General features: G+C 40.0%; 1 protein-coding gene across 1 annotated transcript; it reads left to right on the forward strand.

Moving 5' to 3' along the window:
- The first annotated feature begins 221 nt into the window (after nucleotides 1-221).
- Nucleotides 222-3,708, forward strand: LOC145109648 (uncharacterized). Its single transcript, XM_079046846.1, has 8 exons — nucleotides 222-930; nucleotides 1,023-1,147; nucleotides 1,946-2,067; nucleotides 2,155-2,420; nucleotides 2,492-2,812; nucleotides 2,894-2,977; nucleotides 3,065-3,274; nucleotides 3,461-3,708. Exons 3-8 carry the CDS (start codon nucleotides 1,947-1,949, stop codon nucleotides 3,593-3,595), a joined length of 1,137 nt encoding a protein of 378 aa, XP_078902972.1. The 5' UTR covers nucleotides 222-930; nucleotides 1,023-1,147; nucleotide 1,946; the 3' UTR covers nucleotides 3,596-3,708.
- Nucleotides 3,709-20,761: the final 17,053 nt, after the last annotated feature.

Below are 20,761 nucleotides of genomic sequence, written 5' to 3' on the forward strand. Positions count from 1 at the left end.
TCCATTAGTTTATTTTGTTTATTTATTTAAATTTAAAAGATAAAAAAATCAATTTTAATAATACATTATTTTTTTTATTTTCTTATAAATCCAAAGTTCTTAAATATATAGACCTTTATATTTAAATTTTTTTAATTAACTCATATAATATATGAGTCTTACACCTAGTGATTTAATAGATATAATATTTAATTACCAAATTATAAGATGGTTCAAAAGCCTCATGAATATGTTGATTATTTTAATTTTCAACATACATAATAAATTAAAATTAAAATAATTATACTAGCTAATTTTTTTTTTTTAAATTTCCCAATAAATAATCGTACAAATGAAAAACGACCCAAATAGCGATAATTTTCGTAGATAACCATCTACGAAAATTTTCACAACAAGAAATATAACTTTTAGGGGCGCCACCATTAGGGACGACAGCTACCTTTAGGGACGACATCCGACAATTCGCGTTTTTGTCGTCGCTAAAGGTCCCCGTCGCCGCTAATAACGTCGTCTCTAAAGGGTGGTACCGGCGATCCGTGTGAATGCCTCCGGATCAAGTCCTGGCCCTACGATTACATCTTGATCCGACGGATGGGGTTAACGAAAAAATTGGCGCGTGTTTTCCCTCCAACGTGTCACCGCTAATGGTTAATCGGCGTCGCTAAAGGCGTCGCCCCTAAAGGGTGACCTTTTTGTTCCCCTCCAGGTAACATATCGCAGATCAGGTACCACCTCCAGTCCATTTCTCTCTCGTTCTTCCGGCGATTTCAACACTTTTCCGGTGACTAGAGACTCGTTTTGCATCTTCCATCGACTATTAACCACCGGTGCACCCCACTTCTTCAACCGGAGTGATTTCCAGCTCCTCACCGGCGTACCTGCTCCACCGGCGACGTTCTGAGTTTCCGACGTACTTCTCCACCGACAAAGGTTTGTTTTCCTTTCTGATTTCCACCGTTTTTTTGTTTTTGTTTCCATTTCTCTTTTTTTTTGCTCATTTTACTGCTTTTGGTGGTCTTAAGGAGATTTCCCCTTTACAACCACCAAGCACCGCCACTACTGCCTGTCTCCGGTGAATTCCCAACTGCCACTGCCGCTATCTCCACCGTTTTCATTTCTAGTTCTACAACCACAACCACAACCACAGGTGCATTAATATACTCTATGTATGTATGAATTTGATATATATGTGTATTAATTTGATATATGTGTGTATATATGTATATATGAATTTGATATATATGTGTATGAATTTGATATATGTGTGTATATATATATATATATGTATTTGAAAATGTGTTTGATTATATGTTAATTTAGTATAATCAAAAGTTATATATCGTGAGTACGTGTATTTGGTTTTAATAATGTGTTTGATTATGTGTTTTTATCTTTTGTTAATTTTATTAACTTCTATGATTTCATTAATAATATTACTCAATATTTGTAATGTAATTATTTGTATTATCTACAAATTATAATATACTTTTTTTTTTATAATTTAACTTTTTTTCTACCTAGGCTTGTTAATTGTATATAACCTGTTAATTTAATAAAAACATCGTTGAGGTGCATGTTAATTATAAATTGTAGGATAGTTATTTTGTTGTTTATGTTTTGGATTGTCAAATTAATCAAAATTTATATATAGTAATTGCCAATTGTGATTTTTCATTTTTACTTTTAAGAATATTATATTTTGTCCTCATTTTTTACATTGTTAACTATATTATGACATTTCTTAATTTATTATATGTTTTCGTCGACTTTTGACCTAAATATCTTGATAGTAATAATTTGTGTCAACACTGCATACCCTATATCTTTTTTCTAGATCCGCCACTAAACTTATGTTATAATTTTTCATATTGTGTTATATATATATATATATATATATATATATATATATATATATATATATATATATATTGTTATAATATTTCAGGATGTCATTTTTTTGGGTTGCATTGGTTCATCTCATGGCTGCTGTGATGGGCCATGGAGGTGATGGTGGTGACGAGCCACCACATCCGTTCGGTAGAGATTTTGGTGTTCACCAGATTGATGGTAATTAAGATTTATTCTAATTCATTGTATTTCATATTGTATGTATATAAAAAACTATCTTTAAATTTATTAATATTTTTTTTGCAGCTGTACCTCCCAGACGAAGAGACGAAGAGACGAAGAGACGAAGAGGCATGACAGTAAACAAGAAAATGCATCGGCTATATGAAGCAAACGGCAGACAACCTCTAAAAATAATATTTGACATGAATACTTTTGTGCCGATTGGGGATGTATATGAATGCTTCATTCGGGAGGTTGGAAGTTATATTTGGCGCGACATAGCTTTGGATAAGAATACCTGGAAAGAAGTTCCTGGAGCCGATCGAAATGGCATGTTTACATATCTTTCGGTAAATTATTTATAAAGTTATATTTAACATGTTTAATTTTGATTTATTTTTAACTTCTCTTTTTTTTGTAGACATATTCTGATTTTCAAGCCATTTCAAATGATCCCGATGCTAGAATTTTATGGGCATCACTGAACCATCGGATATGTCAACGGTATAGAGGCCGCAAAAATATTGCAAAAGGTAAATTTATAGATATGCTAGAGGGTGCGGAGGCAGCAAGGGCTCGACCCCCCGTGGGTATGGATTTAGGGCGTTGGAGTGCTACTATTGACCACTTCTTAACTGATACACATTGTAAACGATCCAGTGTAAACAAAGAATGCCGGAAGAAGCAAGTAGTTAAGAATCGTGGAGGGACGTGCAGCTACGGTAGTGCTTCTTTCAAAAATGTAAGTTACATTAATGTTTATTTAGTTATACATGTTTTGTAATGTTTATTTTAGTATAATATATTTTTTAATGTTAAACAGAATTTGAATAAACTTGAAGTATTTCACCGTGCACATGTCAATAAACAAGGGGAATTCGTTGACCCGTTAGTTGAACAACAATATGTAAGTTATTATTACTTAAAAATGAAGTAGAATATTGTTTTTTTTGTGTTTGTTTTGAAGTATATTGACAATCTTCGTGAAATGCAGAATGCTTTAGTTGCTGAGGTAGCTTTACAAACTCAGCACATAGCCGACTTCGGTGGTGATCCGAACTCCATTGATTGGATAGCCTTATTTGAGAAGGTATTAGATGCTCGAAGGGGACATGTGAGAGGCATCGGGCCTAAGCCTTCCGTAGCGGGTACAAGTGCTCCCACCCAGTGGCACTCACAGTCACAAACACCGCAACAAACACAGGTACTTATTAATTTGTTGTGAATTTTGTTGTTTGATAGTTTGGTAGCTTGTTAGTTTGTTAAATTGTTATGAATTTGGTAGTTTGTTAAATTGTTAAGGACTTCATGTGTTTGTGACTTAATTGTTAAGTAATAATAATTTGTTCTTATAGTATGATATATTTTAACTTATATTCTTACTTTGTAGGATGTGGATGTTAACGTTTTTCTCCAAAACCCGGCGTTTGTGACTGCACTTGGAGATATTATCCGTTCATTTAGCAAACAAGTTGACAATGCGACCAACAACGACGAGGAAAACGATGATGGGGACAACGATTAATATATATTGCTTTATGATATGGATGATGTTGTTGTGGATTTAGATGATGTTAATGTGATATACTTTCTTTATGTTATTTGATGTTTTATGTAATGCAGATTTTTAAATTATAAGTTTTATAATTTTATAAATTCTGTATTTTTATAATATAAACTAATATAAAATATAAATTTTATCTAAAAAAACAAGCATTAGTGGCGACACCTTTAGGGACGATCTTCAGCATTAGTGACGACACATCCCGCCGGAATATTTGGTCGGAATAATACTGGCCGGTTGCCGGAATATTATTAGGGACGCCACCTTTAGGGACGACAACTGGTATTAGCGACGACAGGTATTAGAGACGACGCCTTTAAGGGACGACTTTTGAGTATTAGCTACGAGGTATTTGCGGCGACCCAATTGGAACGACATGTCATCCCTAATACCTTTAGGGGCGACTTGCTTGACTATTTGCGACGCATTTTGTCGTCCCTAAAGGTGTCATTTCTTGTTGTGTTTGGTCTTCTACAAAAAAATTATTATTTTGACAAAACGACATTGTTTTGGACATGTTGACTGCGAAAATCTAGGTACATTTCACAGATTACATTTATGAAAATCTAGGTGCTATTTGGTTTGCAGAATATTTATGAAAAAATTGAAATTGGAATTGGACAAAGAATCTGTCAAGAATTTGAATCAAATTCGATATCCTGTTTGGTTGACAGGAAATGAAATTGAAATTAATTTCAAATTCTGTTTGTTTGTAAAAAATGGAATTGAAATTCATATAAAATGACAACATTGCCTTTTTTTTTGTCTGTTTGCTTAATTTTATTTTGTTTTTTAACTTATATGTAAAGATATAGAGTAAATTACATGAATGGTCCCTATGGTTTGGGATAATTTGCATGTTTGGTCCCTAACTTATTTTTTTAACTCGGAAGGTCCCTACAGTTTGTTTTTTTTTGCGCACTTGGTCCCTCTCTGTAACGCCCGTAGATCAGGGCTAGTCAATTTAGAGACGTTAAGCGTCAAAAATGACTTTTTGATAGAAGATTATTTAGAATGAATAATATTAACTAAGTTGTAGTATATGTTACAAGGATTCCGTACATATAAAGAACGTTGAAATCTGAGTTATAACGAAGAAGTTATGACATGTCGAAGTTTCGCGACAGAACCGGCACGACACAACGCGACGTAAAATATGAATTTACGATAGAGCGATATTTAGCCTTAGCGATCTAAATGAAAGTCATAGAATTAGTTAAACCGAGAGCGTGCATAAAAAGAACGCCCAAATCTGACTTCATATGAGGAAGTTATGATTTTCCAAAGTTTCGACTTAGCAGTGTGCAGCCCGAATACTCGATTTGAGATCGAGCGGTTTTTAGCCGAAACAATCTAAACGAGAATTGAATATCTCATCAATGGTAGTGCAACGGTAAAAAGACAGACGAAAACGGACGTCGGATGAAGAAGTTATGAATTTATAACGAAGTTTTCCTGTCCCGGCCTACTAAAAATAATATAATAAAAATAAAGTCAAATTAGCCAACAGAGTCTAAACGAGAGTTGTAGATCATAATCTCACCTACGCGTGGATATAAAGAACGTCGAAAACGGAGCTCGTATGCGAAAGTTATGAATTTCTGAAGTTCGGGGCGTGAACCCCAAGGCTGTGTCAGAGCTCACGAGGTGAGCATATGTGGCTCACGAGGTGAGTCAGTTCACGAGGTGAGCATTAGTGACTCACGAGGTGAACAGATGATGGACGTCTTCCAGGGCAAGTGGCCATCACGAACGCAATGACGTATCGAGCTCACGAGGTGAATATTAGAAACTCACGAGGTGAACCCAGAAAATTCACCTTATAAATAGAAATCGAGGGTCAGCCGATTTTGGACGCGCCTTCTCATCTCTCCCACTCCAAATACTCTCTCTAAGCCCTATTTTAACCCCCCGAAGCCCCGGTATCATCCTGAGACCCGAAGCGAGTCCCGAAGCCCGAAGATCCCGAGAAGAAAAGAGTTTCCGAGCCGAAGCTCTGCTTGCGAGAAGCCCGGTGTGTGAAGATATCCCGGTTTCACCGGAGAATTACTACTCAAAGAGCCGTAGTACTGTCTGAGCATCGTCTAATCAAGTGAGTGTGTAGTTACTTTCTTCTACCGCATAGATATGAAGTATTTGCTATGAAATATGTGCTATGTGTTTATACGTTGTTTGTTTACTTGAGATGGTTGTTGAATGAATGTTTTATACGAGTTTTTAAATAATTTTAAACTGTATATGTAATTTATATCTACAAATATGTTAGGTAGAACATGTGTAAATGAAACAGTTGGTGTGTGATAAAATAAAATGATGAGAGGCATCGATGTTGTTTTTGATCTAGTCATCTAGCGGAGTATGGATGACGACCACTGACTCTTTCTAGACAGTCCAGTGGAACACTAGCAGGCTCATAACCTGTAGGTGTGGTGAACGATGTGTTCACCGATGTACTCTATCCCCCTCATGGTTGCCTTTAGGACATCTATTTTTAAGGAGACCCCTTTGTAGTAATGTCCGTCCCGATGAAAAATCTTAGATTAGATCCCTTGAGATAGATGTTGTTTTAGGGACGTAAAGTGAGGATAACGGGAATGGGTAATCGGGTTATTGTTGGTTGGTGAAATTAAATATAATTATTTATTGTGGGTTGAAAACCCTATATGCTCACCAGGCTCCCAAGCCTGACGCACTCAGTTTTGTTTATATTACAGGTAGTGGCGCGAGAACATAAGTTGGATGACTTAATCAAGATGTTCTGATTTTAGACTTGTTGTTATATGTAACTGTTGTAAGGTCTATTTTACATTGTTTATGCCTTTGGTCTGTATCGGAACATGACATCCCGAGATTTTGTTATTTAATGAAAATACATTTCTTTAAAGAAATGCTTTGATAAATTCTTATCATATTTTGTTTTGGGAACAAATTCCGCATCTGTTTTCCATAAAAGATTACTCTGATTTATAAAACAAAGCATAAACAAATCGGTCTTTTCTGGCCGTGATTTTGGGGATGTCACAGTTGGTATCAGAGCATTAGTTTAAGCGAACTAGGAATTTGTAGGATTTCTAGACTTAAACTTAGATTGCTAAGCGATGATTGTGAGATGAGTGTCTACCATATTTTAGAGACGAGCACTAGTATATTTTAGGAAAGATGCCCAAAATGCTTTTATGTGCTAAATGCTATATGTTTGCCATATATGATATTGTTTGTTCGGATCTATGGTCTGATGCCGACCGGATCTGGAAACCTTATGTGTTTAGGATTCTAAGCGTACGACTACGATATTAGAACTAGCATGTAAACGTTTCGGAGTGATAAGGATGATTTGAATATCTATCATGAGTGAGGATCTAAATTCACCTTATTCGGTGTATAGATCAACAATGGTGAGAACGAGAAGTGGAGTTGGAAACGCAAACGAAAACAGGAATCAAGCACCTGTGATTGAACCAGTAGTTGTGGCAGCAGCAGCACCTGAGCCAATGACAATGGTTGGTGTACAAATGATGATTCAAACAATGTTGGATCGTCAGATGGAGGAAACTAAACGTCTGCTTCAGCAAAATCGTGAAGAACTTTCAATACAAGTTGAAGAGCCCGAAGTGAATGGAGGGCGGTCAGAAGAAGGAAACTTAAGTGGGATTATCGGTCAAGCCGACCCACCATTAGTTCGACAGAACAATCTGGATGGAGGAAATGACGGACGTGGATGCAAGTATAAGGATTTCATGGCATCCAAACCATCGTGTCTAGCTGGAAGCCCGACACCAGTGGGAGTTATGGACTGGATCTCCGAGATGGAGACGATGTTTGAAAGTTGCGAGTGTAGCAACAGACAGAAGACCGCTCTTGCGATTCCTCTGTTAAAATCTGGAGTGCTGAGTTGGTGGAAGCTATTGGCTGGTTCTATGCCCAAGGGGGAAGCTAGCAAGATGTCGTGGGAAGATTTTGGGGTGCAACTAAAGATGCAATATTGCTCTGAGCAGGATCTTCTGGAAATCAATAATGAGTTCCAGAATCTGAAAAAGGGAAGGTTGAGCGTCACTGAGTACGCTACTAGTTTTACGGAGAAAATGAAGCTTGTTCCCTACCTACTTCCAACGGAACTTTCCAAGGTCAACAAGTTTGCCCTCGGATTACCAGCGGACTTTGGTCCGATGGTCAAGCAAGCGACCACTCTGAAAGCCGCCATTTGGGCTGCTTGGAATGTCGAGACTCAAATAAGAGAGAAAGGTCTGGAGAGAGTTGAAGTTGGAGAGAAAAGGAAGCAGGAAGGATCTTCAATGATCAACAAAGAAAGCAAGTGGTGTGAAAAGTGAAAGAAGAAGCACTTCAGAAGATGCGATGGAGAAGTGACCTGTTATAAGTGTGGTAGGACCTATTCCAGAGATTGTACGTTCGACAATAGGAAGTGTTACGAATGTGGAGATGGTGGTCATATTTCGAAGAACTGCCCAAAGAAAGACGAAGCTGCAAAGAAAAACGCACCGCCACAGCAGAGAGCATTCTACATGATCCTCGACGAAGCGAATCAAGGATGAGGATTTTATATCCAAGGATCAAGTTATGAAGTAGCAGTGCGAATAGTAACTTATGATGTAGCCTATTAGAGGCATAGTATAGGGTGAACTTGAACTTTTGTGTAATCGTTTCAAGATATAATATAAACCCTGGTTTTGTTATCTGATGTGATTGTGTGATTTTGTATGGTGACTTGGTTGACTGAGGGACAATACTTGGGACGAGTATGAGTAGGTGTGAATAGTAGTAGAGATCTATACTACTGGAAGCACAGGACTCACGCTTGGATCAGGGAAAGTCACAAGGTTACCAAGAAGCTTGTAATTGAGTTCGTTTTATTCAGGTATGTCATTACCATTGTTTCGGTAATGACTAGTAAGATGGTTGTTATTCCGACCCTAGTGGTCATATCAAATTGAGTCCGACTACGATGATTTTGTTACATGGTTCAGAGGACCAAGTTCGATGTAGCATTTGACTAAAGTCAGGAGATTGAAATAAATGCGGTCATTGGTAACGCGCTCGTTTTTAAAGAAGTTAGTAGCTAGAAATGCTACAAGCTAAAATGTGATCATATCACATTAGAATATGAAGGAAAGTATATTCCATTCTGAAATTTGACTCTAAGAGACTTGAGTCTAAGCGTTGCTTCATACGATGAGAGGTCATTAGAACATGACCCATCGATCTGTTACAATAGATAAAGCAAAGTATTTATCCTAAGAAGAAGAAGGAGTCCATAATAAGGACTTATTATGTAACTTGAAGGTTATGATTGAAAGTCCAACATAGTACGAAAATCAGATGCAAGATTGAGCATCGCCTGCGGTCAAGAAGTCCAAGAGTTAGATACTCATTCAAAGAAACATAGAAGTTATGATTATTACCTAGGATGAAAAGATAACGTATGGAACCATTATACAAGTCCTATTTTCGTTGATGATTTCGGGACGTAATCATCCTAAGGGGGAGATAATTGTAACACCCGTAGATCAGGGCTAGTCAATTTAGAGACGTTAAGCGTCAAAAATGACTTTTTGATAGAAGATTATTTAGAATGAATAATATTAACTAAGTTGTAGTATATGTTACAAGGATTCCGTACATATAAAGAACGTTGAAATCCGAGTTATAACGAAGAAGTTATGACATGTCGAAGTTTCGCGACAGAACCGGCACGACACAGCGCGACGTAAAATATGAATTTACGATAGAGCGATATTTAGCCTTAGCGATCTAAATGAAAGTCGTAGAATTAGTTAAACCGAGAGCGTGCATAAAAAGAACGCCCAAATCTGACTTCATATGAGGAAGTTATGATTTTCCAAAGTTTCGACTTAGCAGTGTGCAGCCCGAATACTCGATTTGAGATCGAGCGGTTTTTAGCCGAAACAATCTAAACAAGAATTGAAGATCTCGTCAATGGTAGTGCAACGGTAAAAAGACAGATGAAAACGGACGTCGGATGAAGAAGTTATGAATTTATAACGAAGTTTTCCTGTCCCGGCCTACTAAAAATAATATAATAAAAATAAAGTCAAATTAGCCAACAGAGTCTAAAAGAGAGTTGTAGATCATAATCTCACCTACGCGTGGATATAAAGAACGTCGAAAACGGAGCTCGTATGCGAAAGTTATGAATTTCTGAAGTTCGGGGCGTGAACCCCAAGGCTGTGTCAGAGCTCACGAGGTGAGCATATGTGGCTCACAAGGTGAGTCAGTTCACGAGGTGAGCATTAGTGACTCACGAGGTGAACAGATGATGGACGTCTTCCAGGGCAAGTGGCCATGACGAACACAATGACGTATCGAGCTCACGAGATGAATATTAGAAACTCACGAGGTGAGCCTAGCTCACGAGGTGAATATTAGAAACTCACGAGGTGAACCCAGAAAATTCACCCTATAAATAGAAATCGAGGGTCAGCCGATTTTGGTTGCTCCTTCTCATCTCTCCCACTCCCGATACTCTCTCTAAGCCCTATTTTAACCCCCCGAAGCCCCGGTATCATCCCGAGACCCGAAGCGAGTCCCGAAGCCCGAAGATCCCGAGAAGAAAAGAGTTTCCGAGCCGAAGCTCTGCTTGCGAGAAGCCCAGTGTGTGAAGATATCCCGGTTTCACCGGAGAATTACTACTCAAAGAGCCGTAGTACTGTCTGAGCATCGTCTAATCAAGTGAGTGTGTAGTTACTTTCTTCTACCGCATAGATATGAAGTATTTGCTATGAAATATGTGCTATGTGTTTATACGTTGTTTGTTTACTTGAGATGGTTGTTGAATGAATGTTTTATACGAGTTTTTAAATAATTTTAAACTGTATATGTAATTTATATCTACAAATATGTTAGGTAGAACATGTGTAGATGAAACAGTTGGTGTGTGATAAAATAAAATGATGAGAGGCATCGATGTTGTTTTTGATCTAGTCATCTAGCGGAGTATGAATGACGACCACAGACTCTTTCTAGACAGTCCAGTGGAACACTAGCAGGCTCATAACCTGTAGGTGTGGTGAACGATGTGTTCACCGATGTACTCTATCCCCCTCATGGTTGCCTTTAGGACATCTATTGTTAAGGAGACCCCTTTGTAGTAATGTCCGTCCCGATGAAAAATCTTAGATTAGATCCCTTGAGATAGATGTTGTTTTAGGGACGTAAAGTGAGGATAACGGGAATGGGTAATCGGGTTATTGTTGGTTGGTGAAATTAAATATAATTATTTATTGTGGGTTGAAAACCCTATATGCTCACCAGGCTCCCAAACCTGACCCACTTAGTTTTGTTTATATTACAGGTAGTGGCGCGAGAGCATAAGTTGGATGACTTAATCAAGATGTTTTGATTTTAGACCTGTTGTTATATGTAACTGTTGTAAGGTCTATTTTACATTGTTTATGCTTTTGGTCTGTATCGGAACATGACATCCCGAGATTTTGTTATTTAATGAAAATACATTTCTTTAAAGAAATGCTTTGATAAATTCTTATCATATTTTGTTTTGGGAACAAATTCCGCATCTGTTTTCTATAAAAGATTACTCTGATTTATAAAACAAAGCATAAACAAATCGGTCTTTTCTGGCCGTGATTTTGGGGATGTCACAGTTGGTATCAGAGCATTAGTTTAAGCGAACTAGGAATTTGTAGGATTTCTAGACTTAAACTTAGATTGCTAAGCGATGATTGTGAGATGAGTGTCTACCATATTTTAGAGACGAGCACTAGTATATTTTAGGAAAGATGCCCAAAATGCTTTTATGTGCTAAATGCTATATGTTTGCCATATATGATATTGTTTGTTCGGATCTATGGTCTGATGCCGACCGGATCTGGAAACCTTATGTGTTTAGGATTCTAAGCGTACGACTACGATATTAGAACTAGCATGTAAACGTTTCGGAGTGATAAGGATGATTTGAATATCTATCATGAGTGAGGATCTAAATTCACCTTATTCGGTGTATAGATCAACAATGGTGAGAACGAGAAGTGGAGTTGGAAACGCAAACGAAAACAGGAATCAAGCACCTGTGATTGAACCAGTAGTTGTGGCAGCAGCAGCACCTGAGCCAATGACAATGGTTGGTGTACAAATGATGATTCAAACAATGTTGGATCGTCAGATGGAGGAAACTAAACGTCTGCTTCAGCAAAATCGTGAAGAACTTTCAATACAAGTTGAAGAGCCCGAAGTGAATGGAGGGCGGTCAGAAGAAGGAAACTTAAGTGGGATTATCGGTCAAGCCGACCCACCATTAGTTCGACAGAACAATCTGGATGGAGGAAATGACGGACGTGGATGCAAGTATAAGGATTTCATGGCATCCAAACCATCGTGTCTAGCTGGAAGCCCGACACCAGTGGGAGTTATGGACTGGATCTCCGAGATGGAGACGATGTTTGAAAGTTGCGAGTGTAGCAACAGACAGAAGACCGCTCTTGCGATTCCTCTGTTAAAATCTGGAGTGCTGAGTTGGTGGAAGCTATTGGCTGGTTCTATGCCCAAGGGGGAAGCTAGCAAGATGTCGTGGGAAGATTTTGGGGTGCAACTAAAGATGCAATATTGCTCTGAGCAGGATCTTCTGGAAATCAATAATGAGTTCCAGAATCTGAAAAAGGGAAGGTTGAGCGTCACTGAGTACGCTACTAGTTTTACGGAGAAAATGAAGCTTGTTCCCTACCTACTTCCAACGGAACTTTCCAAGGTCAACAAGTTTGCCCTCGGATTACCAGCGGACTTTGGTCCGATGGTCAAGCAAGCGACCACTCTGAAAGCCGCCATTTGGGCTGCTTGGAATGTCGAGACTCAAATAAGAGAGAAAGGTCTGGAGAGAGTTGAAGTTGGAGAGAAAAGGAAGCAGGAAGGATCTTCAATGATCAACAAAGAAAGCAAGTGGTGTGAAAAGTGAAAGAAGAAGCACTTCAGAAGATGCGATGGAGAAGTGACCTGTTATAAGTGTGGTAGGACCTATTCCAGAGATTGTACGTTCGACAATAGGAAGTGTTACGAATGTGGAGATGGTGGTCATATTTCGAAGAACTGCCCAAAGAAAGACGAAGCTGCAAAGAAAAACGCACCGCCACAGCAGAGAGCATTCTACATGATCCTCGACGAAGCGAATCAAGGATGAGGATTTTATATCCAAGGATCAAGTTATGAAGTAGCAGTGCGAATAGTAACTTATGATGTAGCCTATTAGAGGCATAGTATAGGGTGAACTTGAACTTTTGTGTAATCGTTTCAAGATATAATATAAACCCTGGTTTTGTTATCTGATGTGATTGTGTGATTTTGTATGGTGACTTGGTTGACTGAGGGACAATACTTGGGACGAGTATGAGTAGGTGTGAATAGTAGTAGAGATCTATACTACTGGAAGCACAGGACTCACGCTTGGATCAGGGAAAGTCACAAGGTTACCAAGAAGCTTGTAATTGAGTTCGTTTTATTCAGGTATGTCATTACCATTGTTTCGGTAATGACTAGTAAGATGGTTGTTATTCCGACCCTAGTGGTCATATCAAATTGAGTCCGACTACGATGATTTTGTTACATGGTTCAGAGGACCAAGTTCGATGTAGCATTTGACTAAAGTCAGGAGATTGAAATAAATGCGGTCATTGGTAACGCGCTCGTTTTTAAAGAAGTTAGTAGCTAGAAATGCTACAAGCTAAAATGTGATCATATCACATTAGAATATGAAGGAAAGTATATTCCATTCTGAAATTTGACTCTAAGAGACTTGAGTCTAAGCGTTGCTTCATACGATGAGAGGTCATTAGAACATGACCCATCGATCTGTTACAATAGATAAAGCAAAGTATTTATCCTAAGAAGAAGAAGGAGTCCATAATAAGGACTTATTATGTAACTTGAAGGTTATGATTGAAAGTCCAACATAGTACGAAAATCAGATGCAAGATTGAGCATCGCCTGCGGTCAAGAAGTCCAAGAGTTAGATACTCATTCAAAGAAACATAGAAGTTATGATTATTACCTAGGATGAAAAGATAACGTATGGAACCATTATACAAGTCCTATTTTCGTTGATGATTTCGGGACGTAATCATCCTAAGGGGGAGATAATTGTAACACCCGTAGATCAGGGCTAGTCAATTTAGAGACGTTAAGCGTCAAAAATGACTTTTTGATAGAAGATTATTTAGAATGAATAATATTAACTAAGTTGTAGTATATGTTACAAGGATTCCGTACATATAAAGAACGTTGAAATCCGAGTTATAACGAAGAAGTTATGACATGTCGAAGTTTCGCGACAGAACCGGCACGACACAGCGCGACGTAAAATATGAATTTACGATAGAGCGATATTTAGCCTTAGCGATCTAAATGAAAGTCGTAGAATTAGTTAAACCGAGAGCGTGCATAAAAAGAACGCCCAAATCTGACTTCATATGAGGAAGTTATGATTTTCCAAAGTTTCGACTTAGCAGTGTGCAGCCCGAATACTCGATTTGAGATCGAGCGGTTTTTAGCCAAAACAATCTAAACAAGAATTGAAGATCTCGTCAATGGTAGTGCAACGGTAAAAAGACAGACGAAAACGGACGTCGGATGAAGAAGTTATGAATTTATAACGAAGTTTTCCTGTCCCGGCCTACTAAAAATAATATAATAAAAATAAAGTCAAATTAGCCAACAGAGTCTAAACGAGAGTTGTAGATCATAATCTCACCTACGCGTGGATATAAAGAACGTCGAAAACGGAGCTCGTATGCGAAAGTTATGAATTTCTGAAGTTCGGGGCGTGAACCCCAAGGCTGTGTCAGAGCTCACGAGGTGAGCATATGTGGCTCACGAGGTGAGTCAGTTCACGAGGTGAGCATTAGTGACTCACGAGGTGAACAGATGATGGACGTCTTCCAGGGCAAGTGGCCATGACGAACACAATGACGTATCGAGCTCACGAGATGAATATTAGAAACTCACGAGGTGAATATTAGAAACTCACGAGGTGAACCCAGAAAATTCACCCTATAAATAGAAATCGAGGGTCAGCCGATTTTGGTTGCTCCTTCTCATCTCTCCCACTCCCGATACTCTCTCTAAGCCCTATTTTAACCCCCCGAAGCCCCGGTATCATCCCGAGATCCGAAGCGAGTCCCGAAGCCCGAAGATCCCGAGAAGAAAAGAGTTTCCGAGCCGAAGCTCTGCTTGCGAGAAGCCCAGTGTGTGAAGATATCCCGGTTTCACCGGAGAATTACTACTCAAAGTGCCGTAGTACTGTTTGAGCATCGTCTAATCAAGTGAGTGTGTAGTTACTTTCTTCTACCGCATAGATATGAAGTATTTGCTATGAAATATGTGCTATGTGTTTATACGTTGTTTGTTTACTTGAGATGGTTGTTGAATGAATGTTTTATACGAGTTTTAAAATAATTTTAAACTGTATATGTAATTTATATCTACAAATATGTTAGGTAGAACATGTGTAGATGAAACAGTTGGTGTGTGATAAAATAAAATGATGAGAGGCATCGATGTTGTTTTTGATCTAGTCATCTAGCAGAGTATGGATGACGACCACAGACTCTTTCTAGACAGTCCAGTGGAACACTAGCAGGCTCATAACCTGTTGGTGTGGTGAACGATGTGTTCACCGGTGTACTCTATCCCCCTCATGGTTGCCTTTAGGACATCTATTGTTAAGGAGATCCTTTTGCAGTAATGTCCGTCCCGATGAAAAATCTTAGATTAGATCCCTTGAGATAGATGTTGTTTTAGGGACGTAAAGTGAGGATAACGGGAATGGGTAATCGGGTTATTGTTGGTTGGTGAAATTAAATATAATTATTTATTGTGGGTTGAAAACCCTATATGCTCACCAGGCTCCCAAGCCTGACGCACTCAGTTTTGTTTATATTACAGGTAGTGGCGCGAGAGCATAAGTTGGATGACTTAATCAAGATGTTTTGATTTTAGACCTGTTGTTATATGTAACTGTTGTAAGGTCTATTTTATATTGTTTATGCTTTTAGTCTGTATCGGAACATGACATCCCGAGATTTTGTTATTTAATGAAAATACATTTCTTTAAAGAAATGCTTTGATAAATTCTTATCATATTTTGTTTTGGGAACAAATTCCGCATCTGTTTTCTATAAAAGATTACTCTGATTTATAAAACAAAGCATAAACAAGTCGGTCTTTTCTGGCCGTGATTTTGGGGATGTCACACTCTCTTACCTAAAAAGAGTTTTTTGCCCTTGATTTTTTTAATTTATTTAAATAAACACACCCCTAACCTCACTTCCACCTCACCTTACCTTACCTTACCTACCCCACCTTATTTAAATAAATTAAAAAATCAAGGGAAAATATTCTTTTTAGGTAAGACAGGGACCAAACGCGCAAAAACAAACTGTAGGGACCTTTCGAGTTAAAAAATAAGTTAGGTACCAAACGTACAAATTACCCCAAACCATAGGGACCATTCATGTAATTTACTCAAAGATATATTACATTCATTTCGTCCCATATTAATTGTCCATGTTTTTTTTTCGGTTTGTCCCCAAATAGTAGCATACTTCTCAAAATAAATATCATTTTTACTAAAATACCCCTCATTATTAGTTAACATACAATGAAATTAAATGCAACAAAAGGGTAAAATTGTCATTTCATTTAATAAAGTTGGTAGTGATTAATGATTCTTTAATTTGTGTTTTTTTTGTCTGTGGACGGTAATTTTAGGATGGAGAGAGTTTAAATTATAAAAATAGTAAATTTTCATTTTATTGAATGACCATTTATCTCAATATATTGAGAAAATCATGTTAATAAACATCATAACTTAATAAAGTCATTCCACTTCACATCCCAACGATTTTCCAACATAACAATAAGCAAGCAACAATTTTTCCAACATAACGATACATTATAAATAGATAAGCAAAATGTCAATTTAATTGGTTGCTCCCCAAGATGCAAACATAGACTCTGCCAAATTATCTCTAAATATGGTTCATTCGTTCGAAGTCCCAATAGAAGTAATAGCATCAACATCTTAATGTCCAAGATCTTCGATTCCCTCTTCCCGATCATAATTGTTGTCAAATGGATCTACTTTCATTTCCTGTCTTATGAAGTTATGTAGGAGACAACATGCCATTATGATCTTATTTTTTGTTTCAACTGGATAACACGAATTGTCCTTTAATATTCCCCATCTTCCCTTCAAAGGACCAAAACATCGTTCGATAACATTTCTTATTGACTTCATGTAACAACGTAAATTTCCGAAACAATTTTTCATTTTTAAAACATACTTTTATTCATCAAAACAATATCAAGCAAACTGTATCCACTGTCATAATAATAAACTAAACCCAGAATCTCAAAACATAATCTCTATGAGTGTGTACGAATCATGTCGGCGCCTTCCCGCGATCCTCGCTAGTACCTGAAACACATAACACAACAACTGTAAGCATAAATGCTTAGTGAGTTCCCCAAATACCACATACAACACATACGCCTTTCCAGGCCATAACTATGTAGGATCTTCCGATCCATGTGTCTCAGGGGACTTCCGTCCCGAATCCCGGTAGACCTTCCGGTCCTACCCGTATCGACCTTCCGGTCCATGTCATCTTGACCTTCCGGTCCATACCATACATAACATACATAGCACATACATATCACATAACCGCATATAGCACATACATCTCATAGCATACAAGACCTTCCGGTCACACATAGGTACCCTTCCAGGTACAGTATAGTGAGAAGACTCACCTCAATGAAGTCGGATAAACTCTCGTGCTCAACGTCCCGACTTAGCCTCCTCCTATTATTCAAATAACATCTCCGATCAATATTCTCTCATAGTCTCATCTCTAAAGATTGGGTAGAAGGCCATTCTACCCCTCTCTGAACTCTCTTGAATCAGTCTTGACCAGAACCCTAAAGTCAACGGTCAAACTTTGACCCGACTCGTCGAGTGCACAAGGGCGACTCGGCGAGTCCATGCGGGTTCTCTGAATCCTTCTAGCCTCTCTTGGCTCGTCGAGTCATCGTCCCACTCAACGGGTTACACCTGTCACGAATCGCGGGGCAACCCCGACTCGACTCGTCGAGTCCCATTCTGGACTCGGCGAGTTGCATCCATGTCAACACTGAAATGACCTTCTGAGGTCAGATCTACTTCTCTAACCTATAGATCTGGCCTTCCCAACCACTATAATCATGTAAAGGTCCGACCTTTACACTCATGCAATGTCCAATAAGCTCCTTTGGGTGAAATAACCTCTAGAATGGCAACCTAGGGTCATATCTCTAATGGAGTAGCAAAAAGCAAGGTAGATAGGACTCTCTGGACCTCTTAAGGTCCAGATCTAAGAAGAACTCCACCTTGGGACCTCACATACTTCGAATCCAAGCCAAAGAAGGCATAAGAAAACCCTAGATTCAAGTAGATCACCAAATACACGAGATTGAGCACAGATTAGTACCTCTAGCAGCCTCTTCTGATCAAATGGGTGATAGATCTGAGCTCCTCAATCTTCCTTGTTTGTCCTCCTTCCTTCTTTCTTGCAAAATCACACTTAGAATGATGAATTAGCCCTCCTCTTGCACTACAAGCTTTCTCTCTGCTCTCTAGGGTTTCTCAGGGGTGCGTTGGCCGCAAATGGAGGCTATAAAGGCCTTTAAATAGGGCACAGACCCCGAGAATTAGGGTTTCACTTTTCAGCGCGGACTTGCCAAGTCCATGCATCGACTCATCGAGTCCTTCATTAAATCGGACAAGAAATGCGCGCTCCTACTCGGCGAGTCTGAGCGCCTACTCGGCGAGTCCCTTCCTAAAACTCAAGATAAATACTTAAAATAAGATACCTAGGAATCCGGATGTTACAATTCTCCCCCACTAGAATCAGACTTCGCCCTCGAAGTCTTGCTCGGCAAACAACTCTGGATGCTGCTTCCGCATCTCCAGCTCCGGCTCCCAAGTCAGCTCGGACCCTTTCCGATGTTGCCACTAGACCTGCACCAGGGACACTTCCTTGTTCCTCAGAACCTTGATCTTCCGATCCCAGATTGCGATTGGCCTTTCAACATAATTCAGGCTCGCATTTACCTGAATATCCTCCAGTGGTACCGCTGTCGACTCGTCGGCTATACACTTCCTCAACTGAGACACGTGGAAGGTGTCATGAATCTGGCTCAGCTCCGCAGGTAGCTCCAACCGATATGCTATCCTGCCCACCCTCGCGGTCACCCTGAACGGCCCAATATACCGGGGCCCCAGCTTGCCCCTCTTCCTGAATCAAATCACTCCTTTCCAAGGAGACACTTTTAGGAGTACGAAGTCTCCCACCTGGAACTCAAGCTCGGATCGTCGCCTATCCGCATAACTCTTCTGACGACTCTGAGCCGTCAATAACCTCTGTCTAACCTGCTGTATCCGCTCTGTCGTCTGAAGCACTATCTCAGTGCTACCCATCACACGCTGCCCTACCTCTCCCCAGCAAATGGGAGTCCGACACCTCCTCCCATACAACAACTCGAAGGGAGGCATACCAATACTCGAATGGTGGCTGTTGTTATAAGAAAACTCAGCCAACGGCAGATACATGTCCCAACTTCCCCCGAAGTCCAACACACATGCTCGGAGCATGTCCTCGAGCGTCTGAATCGTCCGCTCACTCTGCCTGTCCGTCGGTGGGTGGTATGCGGTACTGAAATGCAGCCTCATACCTAACTCCTCATGGAACTTCTTCCAGAATCTAAAAGTGAAACGTACATCTCGATCTGACACAATCGAGATCGGTACTCCATGACGCGATACCACCTCTCTCACGTACAACTCTGCCAATCTCTCTGCAGAAGAGCTCTCACTGATAGCAAGGAAGTGAGCGCTCTTCGTCAGCCGGTCGACAATCACCCAAATCGCATCGACACCCCTCGCGAGCCTTGACAATTTGGTGATAAAATCCATGGAAATCTGTTCCCACTTCCACTGGGGAACCTCAAATGGCTGCAACTTGCCATGTGGACGCTGGTGCTCGGCCTTAACCCTGCGACAGGTCAAGCACCTCTCAACAATCCATGCAACATCCCTATTCATACAGGGCCACCAATAGTCTTTCTTCAAATCCAAATACATCTTAGTGGCTCCGGGATGGATCGAGAACCTCGATCTATGCGCCTCCTCCATCAGAATGGTACGTGCCCCGCCTGCATACGACACCCAAATCCGACCTTGAAAGGTCATTAGCCCTCGGCTATCGGTAACGAACTCAGATACCTGCCCAATCACTCGCTCTCTCTTGTGGTTCTCCGGTATCACGGCCTCTATCTGGGCCACCCGAATGGTGTCCAACACCGGAGTCATCACTGTCAATCTCAAGCAAACATCTCGTATCGGGGCACTCTCCGGCCTACGGCTCAGGGCATCAACTACAACTTTAGCTTTGCCCGGGTGGTACAGGATCTCACAATCGTAATCCTTTACCACGTCCAACCATCTCCTCTGGCGCATATTCAGATTAGGCTGATCCATCAAATACTTCAAGCTCTTGTGCTCCGTGTATATGGTACACCGAACCCCATATAAATAGTGACGCCATAACTTGAGGGCGAACACCACTGCCCCCAACTCCAGATCGTGGGTGGGATACCTCGTCTCATGAGGCTTCAGCTGCCTCGATGCATACGCTATCACATGCCCCCTCTACATAAGTACTGCACCCAACCCTGATATCGATGCGTCACAATACACCACAAAATCCTCCATCCCTTCCGGGAGGGCTAACACCGGGGCTTCGCATAATCTCTGGTGAAGTGTCTCAAACGAGGTCTGCTGCTCCGGACCCCATGAAAAAGCAACACCCTTCCGGTTCAACCTGGTGAGAGGCACGACGATCTTGGAGAAATCTCTGATAAATCTCCGATAGTAGCCGGCCAATCCTAGAAAACTCCTGATCTCGGTGGGTGATCTCGGCACCTCCCACCTCATAACCGCCTCAATCTTGGCCGGATCGACCAAAATCCCATTCTGGTTGACGAGATGCCCCAAGAACCGGACCTCCCGTAACCAGAACTCGCACTTGGAGAATTTGGCATAAAGCCTCT

This window comes from Lactuca virosa, chromosome 4 (genome assembly GCF_052849685.1).
Source record: "Lactuca virosa cultivar CGN04683 chromosome 4, Lactuca_virosa_CGN04683_v6, whole genome shotgun sequence".
Taxonomy (NCBI): Eukaryota; Viridiplantae; Streptophyta; class Magnoliopsida; order Asterales; family Asteraceae; genus Lactuca; species Lactuca virosa.

Excerpts from the sequence above, each read along its gene's own strand:
- LOC145109648 (XM_079046846.1), top strand. The coding sequence starts at position 1,947 with ATGTCATTTTTTTGGGTTGCATTGGTTCATCTCATGGCTGCTGTGATG. Across the intron at positions 2,068-2,154 it reads TGGTGTTCACCAGATTGATG|CTGTACCTCCCAGACGAAGA; the intron begins GTAATTAAGATT and ends TTTTTTTTGCAG. Across the intron at positions 2,421-2,491 it reads GCATGTTTACATATCTTTCG|ACATATTCTGATTTTCAAGC; the intron begins GTAAATTATTTA and ends TTTTTTTTGTAG.